Source organism: Crocuta crocuta, unplaced genomic scaffold (genome assembly GCF_008692635.1).
Source record: "Crocuta crocuta isolate KB4526 unplaced genomic scaffold, BGI_CrCroc_1.0 scaffold318, whole genome shotgun sequence".
In the NCBI taxonomy this organism is placed as follows: Eukaryota; Metazoa; Chordata; class Mammalia; order Carnivora; family Hyaenidae; genus Crocuta; species Crocuta crocuta.
The window spans coordinates 1,838,815-1,857,249 of record NW_027531425.1 but is presented as its reverse complement, the minus strand read 5'-3'; the positions used below and the strand labels follow the sequence as shown (position 1 = coordinate 1,857,249).

The following is an 18,435-nucleotide window of genomic DNA, read 5'->3' as shown; positions in this document are numbered from 1 at the left end:
TGAATTCTCTCTTCCCCCCTCCCCCCCCCGCTCGTGCACACACACAGAGTGTTCTGTCTCTCTCTCAAAAATAAATGAGCTTAAAAAAGATTAAAAAAGTAAGAGTCTGTTAACGTTCAGCATGATAAGAAGTGGATGAGCCTAGTAGTTGAGGACAGCGATCTTGTTGTGGGACTCCTTCCTCAAGCACGGAGAGTCACGTTCATAAATGCTTTCTCTTTCTCTAGCAAACTAACTTACCTGATCTTCTCATAATTAATTTGTGCTTTTTGGAGCAGCTGCACAGACCTCTTCATGCTTCTCTATCACCGTGCAGGTCATGCACTATCTGGGCCAGTATATAATGGTGAAGCAGCTCTATGACCAGCAGGAGCAGCATATGGTGTATTGTGGTGGAGATCTTCTGGGGGAACTGCTAGGACGTCAGAGCTTCTCCGTGAAAGATCCAAGGTAAGAAGAGTGAGGGTGTGTTTATGTTTTTGGGTGCTTACATCTAACCACTGAATCTCCATAGGTTATTAATGGTTACTTTTTTTTCCCCCCCAGTCAGCCAGTATTTAAGGGCCTCTGTATGTCAGGTAGCCTGTGAAGCACTGGGAACATGTTAGTGAGCAATGCAGTCTCAGACTCTGTGGAGCTCGGAGGGTAGTGAGACAGTAGGTGCTCTTCCCCATCTTACTCAGACTGTCAGGCCAGCACACGCTAAACAGACTGTGGGTGAGTGGTACAGAAAAGAAATGCATGAAGCTGTGTCGAGGGTGGGACCTGGAGGTCTTAGGAGTCGAGGAAAGAAGTCTTGAAGAAGTAGTTTGAACTGAGACCTGAAAGACAACTAAGGAGTGAGGGGCCCTGAAGAAAGTTGAAGGAGAGCTTCTGACAGGTTGAACGTCACGTGCAAAGGCCTGGGTAGGAGGAGCTACGTGGCTAGGTTAGGATTTTGTGAAGCAGGTGTAGAGAGAGGAGGAGGAGTGAGCTGGTGAGAGAAACGCGCTATTGCTGGGCAGCTCGGGTTGACGATGGGCTTCAGAAGAATCACAGTAGAGGTCCTCTGACCTATCGTGTGACTTTCTCCAGATGCATGGGGTGTAAATGGTTGTTACAGAGTCAAAAGCTAATTAGTAATTGGGAAGCCAGTGTTTTCTTTGGATAGCTTTGTGATGATGGTATCTTTTTAGCTCATTTTGTCTTACTTTGGTAAGACTCCCTTCTGGTCCTTCCCCAATTAAAATTGTAAAGTTTAATTCCTAGAAGGAAGGAATGGTCTGTGAAGGAAATCTTGTGTTAACTGTTAGCTAATTAAATAAAATGTAAATTAATTAGTTTTTTAATGGGGGCAAAGTAACAAAAGCTCTTGGGCATTAACATTCTTGAGATTTAAATGATTACAAACAAATCTGTTCTGGGGGGAAAAATTTGCCTTTTTGTGTGTTACAGAGAAAGCTAGAAGATCATATGTCAGATAGACACATGACATTTTAATTGGAAAACTGTGGGGTTATTAATTTTTTTTTTGTTGTTTCTCTGACAGTCCTCTCTATGATATGCTAAGAAAGAATCTTGTCACGTTAGCGACTGCCACTACAGGTATGTCACATCATATTTCCTCAGTGTGTGTCAGCTTTGAGTTCAAGGGGGCAAATGGTGGGAAAACAAGGATCAAGGTGGAAATGAAATGCTGGGTTAGCATGACTGGGAGGGTACCTATCACACAGAATGTTCTTAGTATGTTCATTTTTCATTGTGAAAAATTTCAAATATACTGAAAAATTTGCCACATTTCCTTCACCAGGACATACTTTTTTTTTCTTAAAATAATTTCTTTTTCATCTGGACATACTTTTAAAATCTTTAAAAGATAAGGACCTTTTTCCTTTAAACATAACTACAATTCCATTCTTACACCCAACAAATTTAATAATAATAAAATAAACAATAACTCCAGAATACTGTCCAGTAGCCAGTGTATATATAGTTACCTCCAGTTACCTCAGAAATATTTTATATTTGGCTTGTTCAGATCAAAATCCAGAGAAAGTCCACACATTGCCATTGGTTAAAATGCCTCTAAGTATTTTTATAAAACAATCCTTTTTTAATTTTTATGTCATTTATTTGTTGAAGAAATGGATTATTTGTCCTGTAAAATTTCCCACATTCTAGAGGGTTCCGGATTGTATCCTTGTGATGCTGTTAAACGTGTTTCTCTATGTCTTCTATTTTCAATAAACTAGTAATGCTTGAATAGTTTCAAGTTTAAACTTTTGCTGAGAAGGTTTCACAGGTGGTACTTTGTATATATGCATCGTATCCGTGTTCAGGTTCCTTGGGCTCACGTGGTGTTACCCTGATCCATGTGTTGTAAAGGTCCCCCAAGAACCTTTCATCTAATGGTTTTAGTTTTCTGCTATATGAATGCTGATTTGCCTAACCCTTTGCTTGATTCCGTATCTTTTAAATACTGCCCTTTGACTTGAACTTATTAGGTATGTGCAGGAAATGGGCTGCTTTGGGGTCTGACATACGGCGTGTTAGAGATAAGTGAATCAGCTGTGCATAACCGAGGAGTAACCCAATTTCTTACTCATTGCCGAATAATGACACTTTTCCCTCCATTCCTATGTGAAGTCCCTTCGTGAGCTTCAAATTAGATTTTAGGTAACATTGACCTTTGAAGAAAGCCCAAGTTTGTAATTCTTTTATTTATTTATTTAAAATTTTAAAAAAATGTTTGTTCATTTTTGAGACAGAGACAGAGTATGAGTGGGGGAAGGGCAGAGAGAGAGGGAGACACAGAATGTGAAACAGGCTTCAGACTCTGAGCTGTCAGCACAGAGCCTGATGTGGGGCTTGACCTCATGGACTGAGATCATGACCTGAGCCGAAGTTGGATGCTTAACCAACTGAGCCACCCAGGCGCCCCAGTAATTCTTTTAGATAGGTTATCTTTCAGTAGTTCACTGAAATAAATACTGTAGTTGAAAAGAATCTGTTCTAATAAAGATTTATGATTTAAATTGAGAGTATAGAGACTTTGCTTTCATACTGAAATGTGATTTTTGAACTTACATTGAAGTTTGGAGCCTGTTGACTTTCATTGAGCAGTTTGCCCACTTTGCCCACTTCACCCAGCTGTAAATTTCTATTGTGAGGAAAGGCCTTGCAAATAATATAGTGCTTTATTGAAATTCAGTCAGTTGTGAAATAGTAGGGCTTTCCTGGGATATTCACTGCAGACTTGAAATACACAGAGGATTTTATATTTGCTGATCTTCTCTTTCAGTGGAATTTGTTTTCTGATTGATCTGTTCTCTGAATATCTAGAATGGGTGTGATTCTCCCTTTTTCTCTCTTTCTTGCACTTTGTCGGCAGCATTTAACATGCTGTGTATTAAAATGAACCTTTCTGTAACAGACATTTCAATTGATCTTCACAACAACCCTTTGAGGAAGGTCTGGAGATGAAGAAACTGAGGGTTTTTTTGTTTCGTCTTTGTTTTTTTTAATAGAATGAGTGATTTGTCCAAGATTAGTTGTCACTGACAGTTGGTAGGACAGATATTTCTGATGGGCCAGTTCTTGTTCTTTTCATTGTGCCACATTGGTGTCATCATAGGATTTGCCCCAGTTAATTTTTCTTAACGCATTTTTCTCTCTGAACATTAAATCTTTAAGACATTTTGTTTGTTCTTAAACATGTCAACCTTGAAATTATTTCAGTTACAAAAAAGTAGTAAAAGTATTATAAAGAGTTTCAGATATTCTTTACCCAGGTTCTCCAGATGATAACATCTTGAATAACCATAGTATAATGTTCAAAACCAGAAAATTGCCCCAAAGTAATTTTGATTGAGTGTCAGCTCTGACTTGCACATGTGTTCATGCTTGTGCCTGGTCATCTCTGTTGATCTTCTGTATATTGGGTTACATGTGTTACATTTAAAAGGAAAAATGAGAAAAGTGTTTTCCATGAACCCCTTTGCAAGCGAAGTTGATGGCTGCAAAAGTGCCATTAAAGTAAAGGTGGTTCTTTATGAATCATTTCTCCAAATCTCCACATGTATGCCAGTAAAATGAAATATGACAAACTTTGTGCTTATTTTAAAATTCCTTTGTACTTTGTAGTTTTCCCAGATAATTTCTTTTTGCTTCTAGTTGTGTTAGCCTATGTAAGGTAGTAAGGTTTTAGAACTACAAATGACAGTAATCAGATTGCTTTATTAAGGAAATGCTTCAACTGCATTGTCTGTTAGTTGATCTTTGAAAACCGCTGTGGTCAGCAAGTGCTGTCTCAAACTTCTCAATATCCCCATTTACCTATAAAAATGTTTGTAGAAATAATGCTCTTTATAATTACAATTTTGAAATTGTTTGCTTTGTGCAAAACAATTGAACTATCAGGCCATGGCAGGATCTGTATTCTTTTCTTTTCTCTGGCAGTCTGTATTATGTGAGGACGAGGTTTTCCTTAAGTGTCTTATTTCTGGACCTGATAGTATCTAAAGACCCCAACCCTTGGTAGACTTCTTTGGGAACACTTTAGTTACATGTATAACCTTACATAATGAGCGTTCTAGGTTATTCTGTTCTCTACAGCTTGTTGTTTTCCTGTAGCTATGTTTTTATCTTCTGCTTGAAAAATTTCTGAGTCCTTGAAATACATTTCTCAGACTAAGAATGTCTCTCAGGTTACTGTTTTCTTTGATTTTTATTAGCTTTGAGAAAAACCTTATCTGCTTCCTTTTCCTTCTTAGGAAATGTTTTATAGTAACTGGGGAAAATAAAACTTGTTAATTTAAAAAACTTCTATATTCAGGTGATGGGGATTTAAACCATGAAGTCATCATTGATACTTTAGAATGTAAGTTTACGTGAGGTGTAATGAAGCAAGTGGGGAAAATTCCAGATTTGCAGATTTCATAACCCTGTATAACTTTAAGAGCTGAAAACAAAAATTAAAAGCCAGACTTTTTGTTGTTGTTTACAAGTTAGGCAGATTTGCTAATAAACACCTTTGGGAAGACATGGTAAAATACTTTCCAATATTTCTTGGTTGGAATCCCTTTCATATTAAAATTTGAAAGCTTGCTATGAACATTTTTTACTTACTTTTCCTTTTCTCCCAGATTGCATTTTGGTAATATATCTTGACTATAGCCTGTCTCGGTCTTTGCCATTTTTATCAGTTTTGATTTTTCCCTTTTGGATGAGAGCCTTGTCCAGCCAACATGGAGAAGTACATCGTTAGGGACTAAACCTGGCTCCAGGGTTGTTTGCTGAGGTCCTTTTATGTGGAAAGAATGGTTATTACCAGGGAAGGTTTTCCTTTTGTTTTACTTGCCATCCAGATGCTGCTCAGACTCTCGCTCTCGCACAGGATCACAGTATGGATATTCCAGGTCAAGACCAACTGAAGGTAAAATCACCACACGGTGAATTCTTTTGTTGTACAGAGTGGCCCCTTCTCTGTACCTATGGATCTTGGACTCCCAAGACCTTTCCCTGAACGTGGTAAGAATTTAATAAGAAAGGTTCTTGGGAGTTCACAGACCAGGGACAGAGTGAACCTTCTCTGTTCTGCCCATAACAGAGTTCCAGTCTCTGAATCTTTCTTTGGGATGTAGCACTTCTGATCTTCAGTTCCTCCAGTTGCATTTTCTTTGGGGTTTGTGTGTGCCCGTGTGTGTGATGGTGTATGTACGTCGGTGTTTGAGAAAACTGCTTTATTTGATTTTAACAGGCTTGTTGCAGTTAAGTTCATGTCAGGCTGTTCTTACAGCTTCCCCAGACCTGGGAGAACTTTATGATCATCTTGGTATATATATACTGAGGGTTTCACATGTTTTCTGAACTATGCCTGATTTTGTAGTCTAGAGGCTTTATAGCGATAGCCTGTTTTTAACAATAGGTTTTGGCCTTTTGTGCAGAGATTTTTTTCCCCCCCAGGTTTGGGGTTCTCCTAGTTCTGCTCACAGTGGGTTGAGGAGAAGTGTTGCCTTTATTTGATGACTGTTGTGAACTCCAGAGATCTCTCTCTTGTGCGTAACCCATTGTGCCGCACACTAACTGGCGAGCCAGAATGGAACTGCTACATCCCTTGGTCTCAGTCATTTTTGCTGCACTAATACACATCTTTCCCTTTTTTCCAGCAAAGTTCAGAAGAAAGTTCCAGTTCCAGGAAAAGAACGGAAGAAGGGAATATTCCTACACCACCTACCTCACAACATAAATGCAGAAATTCTAGAGAAGGTAAGTTTCGGGTTAAGGCTATACACACTTCTTTTTTTCTTTCTTTTGTTGATGACTTTTAGAAATGGCATTTATTCATATTAAGCACTGGCTGTAATTGAGACCATTATATAAACAACTCAAAAAATAATGTCCTTTCTTTGCATATGAAGTAGGAGGGGCTTATGTCATACTTCTCATTATTTTCTGAAAACTTTTTCTTTACCCCAGTGACCATTAACTTTGAAGATAATGATAGTGCTCTTTTAGCAACCCGTGAACTGTGCCAGAGCAATCTCTTCCTTTGGTTAGTGTGCTAATAGAAGATAGCTACACATTTATCAGTTTGCCACCTGGCAAATCAGCTGCCTTGGCCTTTTAAATCTTGACACACCTGTATGTATTCAGTCTGGCTAGAAATTTTATTTTTATTTGTCTGCTTGAGGCAAAGGCTAATTTTCATAGGATTTTGAAGTTTGCCAAGATGATATATACTTAGTGTGTTAGAGCCGAGACTGAGATACTGAAAGCCTAGTAGGTCCTTTGCCCTTGGATGGTCGTCCTCAGATCTTTGCCATCCATACTGGTTAAGCTATGGTCAAGTTAAAGGAGTTAATCGATATTTTGGAAGGTTCCCCCCCCCATGCCCTGCTTTATAAAACATCTCCTAAAGTTTTTTCTACAAAGGTGTACAAAATCATAAATTACTCGAGAGGTGCTTTATGGTCTGATAGTTTCTAGTCCTAGGTACCTGGCTCACACTTGGAGCAGTGGCAGGTTAGATCTCTAGCAACCTCTCAGAGAGTGATGCTGCTGAAATTATTTTAATTGTTTAAAATTGAATCAGTTTATCATGCAGCTGAATTTTAGGCTACCTATTTACCTTGGAGCTTATTCTGTTCTGAATGGTATTAAATGGGTATTTTTTTCTGTAATTGCAGGTCCTTGCTTACTTGCTACTCAGAAGCTATTTGAAATATAAGAGTAGCCAATTCAAGAGATTATATGTAGCTTGTGACGTAAACTTTGAGAATAAATAGCTTAGTGTCTTCAGGAGAGTGTGTAGGTAGAAAGGACACACTTTTTATATATGGAAAGTATATTTCTGTTCTCTTTACAAGAAGGTAGAGAGCTTGGATAGATGAGAATAACATTAATTTGGTGCCATCTCAGGAATTTGAGTTTCGATAATTCTAGGAATGAGTAAGTAAAAGGCTGACCTTTCCCTTGAACTTAATGGACAGGGATCAATATGATTTGTAAGTAGGTAGGTAACATTTTGTTCTGACAGGGATCTATTTATAACAGAAGTTGCCAGGCACGTGTACCTCAGCACATTTAAACACTTCTAGTTGCCATTGGTGTGCCTAGTGCCTTGGAAAGAGGTAGAGGAGAGTGAGAAAGTAGGAAAAGAGGGAAGTACAACAAAAAAAAAGATTGGATAATGGGAAAGAAAAGAAGGTGTTGAGCTGGCAGTGGACTTAACGTTAGTAACCACCTTGAATATCATTTGGATGTACAACATGAGATCTTTTACTTGGCATATGTGGGGCCTTCTTAGGTTTTGTGTTTGTAGTATTCTCGATTTTTTTTTTTATTTATTAAAAAAATTTTTTTTAAATGTTTTTATTTATTTCTGAGAGAGGGAGACAGCATAGGCAGGGGAGGGGCAGAGAGAGAGGGAGACACAGAAGCTGTGAGATCATGACCTGAGCCGAAGTTGGACGCCCAACCAACTGAGCCACCCAGGCGCCCCAGTATTCTCGATTTTAGATATTTCCAGAAGAGCCCATTGATTTGGAAGGACAAAGGTGTATCTTTACTCTGATAACCTAGAGTTCAGCATTTTATGATGGTTGTTACCTGTCAAAACTGCCTTCATCTCACCACCATTTGCAGTTCAATGAATTGAGCCATTTTCAGGCATCATGTACTAGAGAGAGTCATTCTTTAGTTATTGCTGTGGTAAGAATGTTTAACATGCAAATAAATGACAATTTTGAAGGAGGACTGTCATTGTTTGGATGCTTTCAGAGTTTATATTTCTGTCTTATAAAGAGATTGTAAGTGTTACAAAGCGAGTTTTGATTCTTAGTGTTGTGTACATATTTACCATTCTTTCCATTTGACTGTAGGTGAAGACTTCGTAAAAAACTTAACCCAAGGTGAGACCTCTAAGCTGGACCTTGGGTTTGAGGAGTGGGATATAGCCGGGCTGCCTTGGTGGTTTTTAGGAAACCTGAGGAACAACTATACACCTAGAAGTAATGGCTCGACTGATTTACAGACAAATCAGGTAAACGTCACCTTTGAAGAGGAACTTTTTGTTTTCTTTCTGAAAGAGTAATGTTCTTGGTTACTCTTGACCACACATTGCATTCTGTAAGAATTCTCATCCAGTGCTACGACTTTAAGCACCATCCGTGTCTGTCTGATGCTCAAATCTGTATCTGTAGCCCCGACCTCTTCTCTAAATGCCCACTGTCTATATTCAGCTACCTATTCAACATCTTCGCTTGGATGATCTGACATTTAACATGTTCAAAAACCAGAGCTCTTGATTTTTCTTTTAATTTCTACTTTCCCCCCAAATATTCCTATTCAGCCTTTCCTTTTTCGCAAGTCTACCTTCTATCGAGTTATTCTAGCCAAATCTAAAGCGATACCATTGGTATCTTTCTCTGTCATATTCCACATTCATGTTATCAGCTCTTTATCTGAAACGTATCCAAAATCTAACCCCTTTTATTCCTTCGGTGTCATACCCTAATGCAAGCTATAATTACTCTCTTCCTTTATCTTACTTTATATTCTCCATTGCACTTCTCACTTTGAAAAACTGTTACTCTGTTTTGTTTATGTGTCTCTTCTCTGTTTACCCTTACTGAAATCTAAGTCCAGGGCTTTGAGTCATTCACCACTCTATTCTGTTACCTAGTAGCTAGAACAGTATCTTACATGTAAAAGGCGTTCAGTGAGTATTTACTGAGTAAATGAATGGGTATATTATGGTGGCAAAATAATAAGTTTCTCTTAGGAATATTGTAGAAAAGCATGTCATAAAATATCCATAGATGAATGCAGAAAGAAAGTTATATTCAAAGTTGTTTAGAAGATTTGAGTTACTATCAATATTCCTCATATTTTAGTAAACATTGACCATCCAGGAAATAATGTATCACAGTTAATGGAATGTCTTCTAGGTTCTCAGAATGCCACCTTTGGAAAGAAATCGAGGGAATGGATTCTGTTTGGTTGAGCAGCTATGCGTCTTTAGCTTTTAAGCTCCTCAGTACCATTTCTCAGGCCATTTCTCAAGTTATATTTGAGTTACTGTTGAAGTAGAAAATTCTTTGCCAGGCTCCTTTATATCCATTTATGAGTTTATACATAGTAGATGCCAAGTAGATATCTTAAATGAATAGATGTCCATTGAAGAAAGGCAGGGTGTTCTTTGGAGATGTGTAAGGACATTGAGTTTGGGGTTCATTTTTATTGGTTCAACATCACTGATAGGCCTCTGACTACAAAGCTTTCTCTCTACTAGGATATAGGTACTGCCATTGTATCAGACACCACAGATGATTTGTGGTTTTTGAATGAGTCTGTATCAGAGCAGTTTGGTGTGGGAATCAAGGTTGAAGCTGCAGATTCTGAACAAACCAGTGAAGAAGTAGGGAAAGTAAGAGACAAAAAGGTATGTTTGGAAACATTTCGCCTTGTTTGTTTCTGTGTGCACATAGCATAACTGTTNGGCTCGAACCCACGAACCGCGAGATCATGACCTAAGCGAGAGTCGGACGCTTAACCGACTAAGCCACCCAGGCGCTCCTAATTTCTCTTTTTAAAGTTGATTTATTTTGAGAAAGAGAGAGCATGAGGGAGGGGGAGAAAGAGAACCCTAAGTAGGCTTCTGTGCTGTCAGCATAGAGCTTGATGCAGGGCTCGATCCTATGAACTATGAGATCATGACCTGAGCCGAGATCAAGAGGCCAATGCTTAACCGACTGAGCTTTTTACTCATTACTTTTTAATGTTCTCCTATATCCAGTTTTAAGATTCACATTAAGTAAACCAAGGCTGTCTTAAAAATAGGATAGGACTGCGTGGGTGAAACTCCTCCTTTAGAAGCAGTAAGCCACCCTTTCCTACTTGTCTAATTTCCCACTATGGAGTTTTTTTCTTCTGGAGACCTTTCTTTGCTAACAAGGCAAAGTTCTAAATGGCCACAGCAGCCTGTAGGGAAAGAAATTCTTATATCTGAGACACCTCAGTGTCTTTCATAACCCTTTATATCTAAATGGAAATAGAGGAGTTCTTCCTATGTATTTTAGATTTTAAATAAGGGGAAAGAAGAGAGAACTCCAAATACACATGGTGTGAACACACCGAGATGAAGCGTGTGCTCAAATCTCAAAAGAAATTGGACAGCAGATCTAGTGTCCGACATTGACAAGATTCTCAGTAAATATCGCTTGAATAAATGCAGCAAAACACAACCTAAATAGGGTCATTTTTTAAATTTAATAGATTTTCATAGTAATTTGGGTTCCTGAAGGATATCCTGGTATGTTTATAGGCTGATAGATACTTGGGTCCTGCTAGCCTAGTTGTATATGGGGAGCATTAGAAGGGACCACGAGTGGCTTGAAGGAAGACAGAGGGGACATTTGGAAAGAGAGATGGAACTTAGGATACTTGAACTTGCATGAGAAAGTTGCTATATTGAGGTCCCTAATTGAATCATAATTGGTTTTATTCCATTTACTAGATCACAGAATAGGGTGTTCGTTTTTAGGATTTTAAATTCCAAATTTTGAAATTTAGAATATACTTCCCACATTTCTTGACTTTCTGTTTCATGGTCCATGGGCATGTTTTTTATAGGGCAACCAGAGTATCACTTAACTAGGTCTGCTTTTGAATATGAAAAGTAAAACTTTGAAATACTTTGTTTTTGTTCTTGACATCTCAGTTCCTTATTTTATATAGTGCTTTTCAGTTCCATTTTCTCGTGTAATCCTGAATGCCTGCCTAGATTCCCAACATAAAAAATATTCACATTTAATGGTTTGTAGCTTTTCTGCTCAGATATTGTTTATTTTCATTAAAGTCATACGTTTGGGCACCCTCTTCTATTTGATGACCTTTCTGGGTACTTTTCAGTCATTTTTTCTACTAGAGTTCTGGCTGCATACGTCTGGAATGATTAAGCTATTTCTAAGTATTAATGATGGAGGCAGAATGTAGCTTTAAATTGAAACTCTTCTGTCTTTTTTGCTGTCAGATTATAGCCTCCTCTAAACTAGGTAAACCTCACTAATGAGATGTCTTTGCCCTCATAGGTGATTGAAGTGGGAAAAAATGATGACCTAGAGGACTCCAAGTCCATAAGTGATGACACAGATGTAGAAGTTACTGCTGAGGTAGGAATGTCTAGTAAACATGCGGCTCTGCACCCCCTGCGGCTTCCAGTGTGTAGTTCCAGCAGCGCTTGTGTTGTAGGCTGTTCCCCCATTTCTGGCTCCCTTTTCTTGGCATTAAGACATGTTGGCTGCTTTATATTTTGTTAGAGGTTTGGAGTTTGGAGAAAGAAATGCCTATCTGTATACCTTTCTCCCTGCTAACAAAATGCTTTGGACCTAATGCAGTGGACATACAGAGTTAGTTATTCAAAAGAGTCCTGTACTACCTTCCCCACTAAACACCTCTCTGTAATCCTAAAGATAGACATGTAAGCTATCTAAAATACTTTATCAGTATAAAGGTCATATTTTCAGTGCTTCTCAAAAACAGACAAATGGAAAATGGTTTAATTTCCACACAGATTTATATTAATGGAGGACTAGTAAATGAAAATGTAGTATTAAGCCATAAAGGTAATAGGTATGGATTTGTCACCAAATGACAACTCAGGTTTAGACTCAAATGTGTACCTTTTCTCTTTTCATGCTAATTCCATCTTTCTTTCAGTCCTTTCCTCGGCTAACTCACTGTGGGAAGAAGGGTGGTGGGGGAAGGCCGGGGAGGAGAGTTTACAGTTTGCTCTTTGCGGATAGAAAAGTTGTATGTTGTCTCTGGTTGATCCTTCCCAACTCCCAGCCTGCCACTGTTGCCCATTATGGTAATTCATTGCAAATTATCTGTCTGTGTATAGCTGAGTAATAAAGTGGAATATATTGGTCCATTAAGGGTTCTTGACCATAATACAAATAGCAGAGATAAGTATTTCCATCTTAATCAGACTTCTGTGGCTACTTGGGCCCAGAAAACCTATTAAGCAAATAGACTGTATTTTATCAAATTAAAGACGCCATTGAATTTAATAAGCCCTATTATTTTATGTACTACTAAAAAAGAAACAGTGATGCCAATTAGACTGTGACACACCATCAGTTATGAATTCCAAATCTTTGTGAAGCCCCTCTGAGTATCTGTGTAGCATTTCAAATGAGATCTGAGGATCTTGAGCTGGCACGAATGTTGTGAGTCTCTCTGAAGACCACCCAGTTTAACAAATGGTCGTGTCCCTGCCTTTTGGCCCATGAAATTGAGTTACGATGTCTAAACTTGAAGTGTGTGGCCTTTGTTCTGGAAGTAATCAAGTCCGCCTGTGTCCAGTCATTGATCCTGTCAGAGCCAGGCAGTTAGCCACATTAAACCCTCTAGACCTGTTCCAGGTAGCTCCCTTTGCATTACGCAAGGCAAAATTCATTGAGCTCTCGTGTCTCCTGATTTGGACATGGAGAGGTTTACGAGCATCCGAGGACAAGAACGTTCAGTTTTCAGAGGTAGGGTTTAGGCATACATTTAGCTAATCCTGAGAGCAGTGAGAGACCAGGAGTAAATTTAGTAGTTTTCAAATTTCATTTAATTTTAGCTTCCTTTTTGCCAAAATTTCTATTTCTTAATTAGTGGGAAAGAATGAAAGTGTTCTCTTTTGTTCATTCTTTAGCCTCTTGCCCAATAAGAGAGTAAGTTGTACAAAGAAGTGAACTTAAAAAGAAGGAGCAGGGAAAAGCAAGCAATGAAAATTCCATCCGGATGAGATAGAATGCCATAATAATGAATTTAACTTTCTTAAAGATAGCTGTATCAAATCTTGACTTGAAAATGGTGGTCATGTCACTATCATTGTAAACCTGCTCAAGACTACACGTGGCTGTGGAATTTGTTCACATGCGAGGCCAGATCACTGATGGGGAACGTCCAGATTCTCACTGGCCTAGTGAGACGATGAGCTGGGGCCTACCCTCCCTTTTTCTCAACTTCATGTTTGCCACAGAGTGAATGTTAACTGGCTGCACTTGTCTTTGTAGGATGAGTGGCAGTGTACCGAGTGCAAGAAATTTAACTCTCCAAGCAAGAGGTACTGTTTCCGTTGCTGGGCCTTGAGGAAGGATTGGTATTCGGATTGCTCTAAGTTAACCCATTCTCTCTCCACATCTGATATCACTGCCATACCTGAAAAGAAGGAAAATGAAGGAATTGATGTCCCTGATTGCCGAAGAACCATATCAGCTCCAGTTGTTAGACCTAAAGATGTGTACACAAAGGAGGAAAACCCTAAACTTTTTGATCCTTGCAACTCCGTGGAATTCTTGGATTTGGCCCACAGTTCGGAAAGCCAGGAAACTATATCAAGCATGGGAGAACAATCAGATAACCTTTTTGAACAGAGAGCAGATACAGAAAACATGGAGGACTGCCAGAATCTCTTGAAGCCGTGTAGTCTGTGTGAGAAGAGACCACGAGATGGAAACATTATTCATGGGAGGACAGGCCATCTTGTCACTTGTTTTCACTGTGCCAGAAGATTGAAGAAGGCTGGGGCTTCATGCCCTATTTGCAAGAAAGAGATTCAGTTGGTTATTAAGGTTTTTATAGCGTAGCTGACTCCGTGAACTGCAGAAAATATTAACAGGGCTGAGTCGTGTTTCAAAATGTCAGTATTGAGCATCTCTACTCTGCGTAACTCAAAACATCTATTTATTTATTTAGGTAGACATCTGTGTTCTCCAACAGTTTGTTTCTAAACTTATAGGGAATTTGAGAATTGAGTTCCTTAGAACTAGATTGCCAGTTGGGGATGCCATTAACATGAAAAGATAGGTTAACCACTGACTTCATTCTCTTTTTAAAGATGAGGATCTGGGAGAAAGCAACTGCCAGTACTAACAAAAAATACATTAATTCGCTCACTTATCAAATTATTTGAAGATTTACTATTTCTTTAGTTAATTTTATTTCCTGTTCTTTTTTTCTGTTAGGGAATGTTATTAGTCATTAAGATCCAAGGTGACTATTAGAAAAATATTAAAGCTAACAATGAAAAAAAGAAATAATAAGTTTGAATAGTCAAGTTATGTAATGCTATGCGTTGTTGCAGTCAGGCTGCACGATTCAGATAAGCTACAAGAAAAGTCTTGAAAAACAAGCACTTTTTTCATGTGTGTCTAGAACAATAGTATTGAGCATTTTTGCTAACACAGTCCGGAAAGAATTTTTGAAAAAGTGTATATAACCATTTGTACATTTTACACCACGAGGTAGCAGACAGAGTGTTCCCTTCGTGAGTTGTAGACATCTGAGTAGCCATCCTTAAACAAGCAACAGAATGTTTCTGTCTGCTTAGAAAGTTCCCTTGTTCCTCTTTCTAAGCAGTTCTCCCTCCCATTTCCTGGCTCTCATTCTAGGTTAGCTGACCATTTGCACATGTTTAATGTAACATATAAATTTTAAAAATACCTTTAAGTACTTAGGATACCCTAGCCACTATATTGTATATGTGCCTTAATATTTTTCTCAAAGCCTTGAAGCTATAGATTTAGTTGATTAAATTCTGGAAAAAGTCTTGTCATATAAAGTAGCAAAGCTGTTCTCATTGTAAAATTCATCAGCCATATCAGATTTCACTTTCAGTCAGAAAATGTTTGACTTTATTTTTGAAAATAAATGCATGAGCATATTTCTGGCCCAAACAAATTACAATTCTAAGGTAGATAAGGCACAGAATTTTTAACCTAAGCTCCCTTTTGCTTTACTCTGTCCTCATTATCTTCTGAGAATCCTCTGGAGGTTTTTTGTTGTTCTTTTATTTGATGCCCCTAGATGTTTTTTGCATTCTGAGGCAATGCCCCATAGTAAGAGTCTAGTTGGGTGAGAAGCAGGCTTTCTTTTGGAAATAGGGAGTATGGTAGTTGTGAAAAGGATAGTAAAGAAAAATGATAGATCTGAGAAGCACATCAATCTTAGGACAGTACAAATGGAAACTGAAGATCTTTAAGCTCATGTCCTTATACCTATCCCTATACCTTTTTCATGGAAAAATCTTAGTATGCCCAGGGGTATGCATATGAGATTTTGGAGACCAGGGCCCTAGGATTTTTTTTAACATTTATTTATTTTTGAGAGACAGAGACCGAGCAGGGGGAGGGGCAGGGAGAGAGAGGGAGACACAGAATCCGAAGCAGGCTCCAGGCTCTGAGCTGTCAGCACAGAGCCTGACACAGGGCTCAAACCCATGGACCATGAAATCATGACCTGAGCTGAAGTTGGACGCTTAACCAACTGAGCCACCTAGGCTCCCTGACCAGGGCCCTAGAATTAACAAATTTACTGATCTAAAAAATCACCTGGGTTGCTTGTTAAAACAGCCCAAGTTTAAAAAAACAAACAAACAACCCCCCCCCCTTCCCCCCCTGCTCTGGGGTTTCCATTTGAACATGTGTTCCTGGAAGCTGATTCAAATGGTCCACAGACCACACTTTGGGAAGCCCTACCCTAGAAGGAAGGGCTTTTCCAGTTATAAGAAGTAGAATGAACAAGATCACTTTTAGCAGCATATTTAATTTTCTGAGGGGGAGTTTTATTAACAGTTCTAGAATTTTAAAACTAGAAGGCACTCATATACTCAGCCCCTGTTATTTTGCACTTGAGGCTAAATTTAAGGTTAAATGACTGTCGAAAGTCACAGCTAGTGATGCATCTAGAATCTAAGGGACTTGTAGTAAATCTTGAAACCATACTCACTTCCTTCTCATTATTTGTTAAATATTTAAAGTGTGCAGCTTGTCAAATTTGGAATAGCTTATCATCTTAAAATATTGCAGAATATGACTCGTAGCCAAAATAGGACTTTAGAGAGAATAACAACTTTTAACACTTTCTCCTCAAAGAGAAAAGGCCCTGTAAATGTCAGGCTTTCTTATATAAACATAATAACTTACTCTTCCCACAGGGAGGACAGATAAAGGTGCAGAAGAGCCTGATCCATCTTCTCCAGTATTGTTCCTTCTTGGGGAAGGAAGTTCAAGTCCCTGGCTCTCTCTAGGCATCAGGGACAAGGGTTTTCCTTCTAGAAGCAGAAGGAGTCCTTTGAGCTCAAGTGTTTTGTTAAACCATGGTAAATGCTTCACCATTTATGCGATTTAAATGACTTTTTCCCCTATTTTCTCCCAAGTACTACTCTCTTCATAATCATTTGATAGCCCTCAGTTTTATTTGATTTTTGCCAGTTAAGGGCTTTCATGGATGGTAACTTAAAGGAGGGGCAGGGAGAGTTGGGGATCTGCACTTGTAGCCTCTGATTTCTCTTATTGCAGGGTTTTTGTTTTTTTTAGAAAACTTCAGAAAGAATTGAAAAATTTTGTGTTTGTAAACATTTGATGCTAATTTTGGTACATCCTTGCCTAGCACAGGATTCTCTTACGCTACTCAGCTTTCCTTCTCCCCCTTGCTCAATTGGGTTTTTTACTGTCTCTGTTACCACTAACTACTTTGCTTAAAAGATCCCAAGCTGCGTGTTTGAGCTGCGAGTGGTATGACAACCTAGACTTCGGTCCCCTGCACCTCTGGCAAGAGTCCCATGACAGACTGCAGCTGTTACAGGGAAGCCAGCATGTCTGCAGGAGGAGGCAGCTGGCATCTCTTGGTAGCTTATCGGAAATTCGGGATGCCGCTTCCTCTGCAGGGTGTTTCCGTCATCCCGGACCCCTGTCCTGTGCAGTCACCCCTGGAGAGTAGGATAGCAAGTAGGCCTCGTCATTTCTTGGGGGTAGAATAGGTGAAGGGCCCTACAAAGGACTACACAGTGCTATCAGAGCAGTTCATTACCTGCAAGAAACTTTNGCTACTGCGGTACAGTTACATTTTACTCACTGCCATTAAAGCAGGACATTGTTTGTATGTCAAGTCTTCATAGTTTTACGTCTATCAGGTAAACTCCTCTAATTTCCAAACACTACTATTTATCTTTTAGATTTATTTAGGGTGGACAGTGTGCTCTGGTGTTCCAGAACCAGGGCCAGTTTCCCTCTCTTTTGCAACAGCCCGTCTGATTTGTCTCCTTTTCTCCCCTTTCACTGCCAGATGCTTGAGTGGAAATCTTGATTCTGAGGAGGGATCTCTTAGAGCAGGGGCCAGTGAAGTTTACTCTTCTGCTGCATCGTGCCATAGATTTGTGAGCAATGAAATCATCCCACATCAGCACTGACTTTCTTTCTTTTTTGTTTTTAAAGTAATCTCTATGCCCATCGTGGGGCTTGAACTTATGACCAAGATCAAGTTGCATGCTCTACTGACTGAGCCCAGCCAGCTGTCCCAGCACCAAATTTCTTTTTTTAATTACCATTTAAATGGGTTTTTTTTCTTTTTTTATTTATTTCTGAGAGAGAGAGTGTGAGCAGAGGAGGGTCAGAGAGAGAAGGAGGTACAGAATCTGAAACAGGCTCCAGGCTCTGAGCTAGCTGTCAGCACAGAGTGCAACATGGGGCTCGAACCCACGAACCCTGAGATCATGATCTGAGCCGAAGTCGGACGCTTAACCGACTGAGCCACCCAGGCGCCCCTTTAATCACCATTAATATTTATGATCAGGTTATCCTGGACAGAAAATTCAGAGCAAAAATGACAAATCCTTAGAAACAAATTTTTTTTAATGTGTGTGTTTTTTTTTTTGTTTTTTTTTTTAATTTCTGACAGATAGAGACAGCGTGAGCAGGGGAGGATCAGAGAGAGAGGGAGACACAGAATCTGAAACAGGCTCCAGGCTCTGAGCTAGTTGTCAGCACAGAGCCCGACATGGGGCTTGAACCCACGTACCGTGAGATCATGACTTGCGCTGAAGTCAGATGCTTTACCGACTGAGTCACAAACGTGCCCCAGAAACAATGAATTTTTAGGTTACAGCTAAAAATGCCTCCTGTCTCA

At 39.2% G+C, this 18,435-nt stretch overlaps 1 protein-coding gene across 5 annotated transcripts in view; it reads left to right on the top strand.

The window, feature by feature from the left end:
* Window positions 1–17,348, top strand: part of MDM4 (MDM4 regulator of p53) — a 38,337-nt gene extending 20,989 nt beyond the window's left edge. For 2 of the 5 annotated variants that reach the window (XM_077772106.1, XM_077772107.1), the window contains exons 4-11: window positions 317–450; window positions 1,529–1,584; window positions 5,346–5,413; window positions 6,147–6,246; window positions 8,361–8,521; window positions 9,773–9,922; window positions 11,571–11,651; window positions 13,545–17,348. In XM_077772106.1, coding sequence (XP_077628232.1) covers window positions 317–450; window positions 1,529–1,584; window positions 5,346–5,413; window positions 6,147–6,246; window positions 8,361–8,521; window positions 9,773–9,922; window positions 11,571–11,651; window positions 13,545–14,117 — 1,323 coding nt within the window. In that variant the 3' untranslated portion in view covers window positions 14,118–17,348. Of the gene's footprint in view, window positions 1–316; window positions 451–1,528; window positions 1,585–5,345; window positions 5,414–6,146; window positions 6,247–8,360; window positions 8,522–9,772; window positions 9,923–11,570; window positions 11,652–13,544 lie in introns of those variants that run through there. The other 3 variants (XM_077772108.1, XM_077772109.1, XM_077772110.1) reach the window with 3 other exon arrangements.
* The last annotated feature ends 1,087 nt before the right edge of the window (window positions 17,349–18,435 follow it).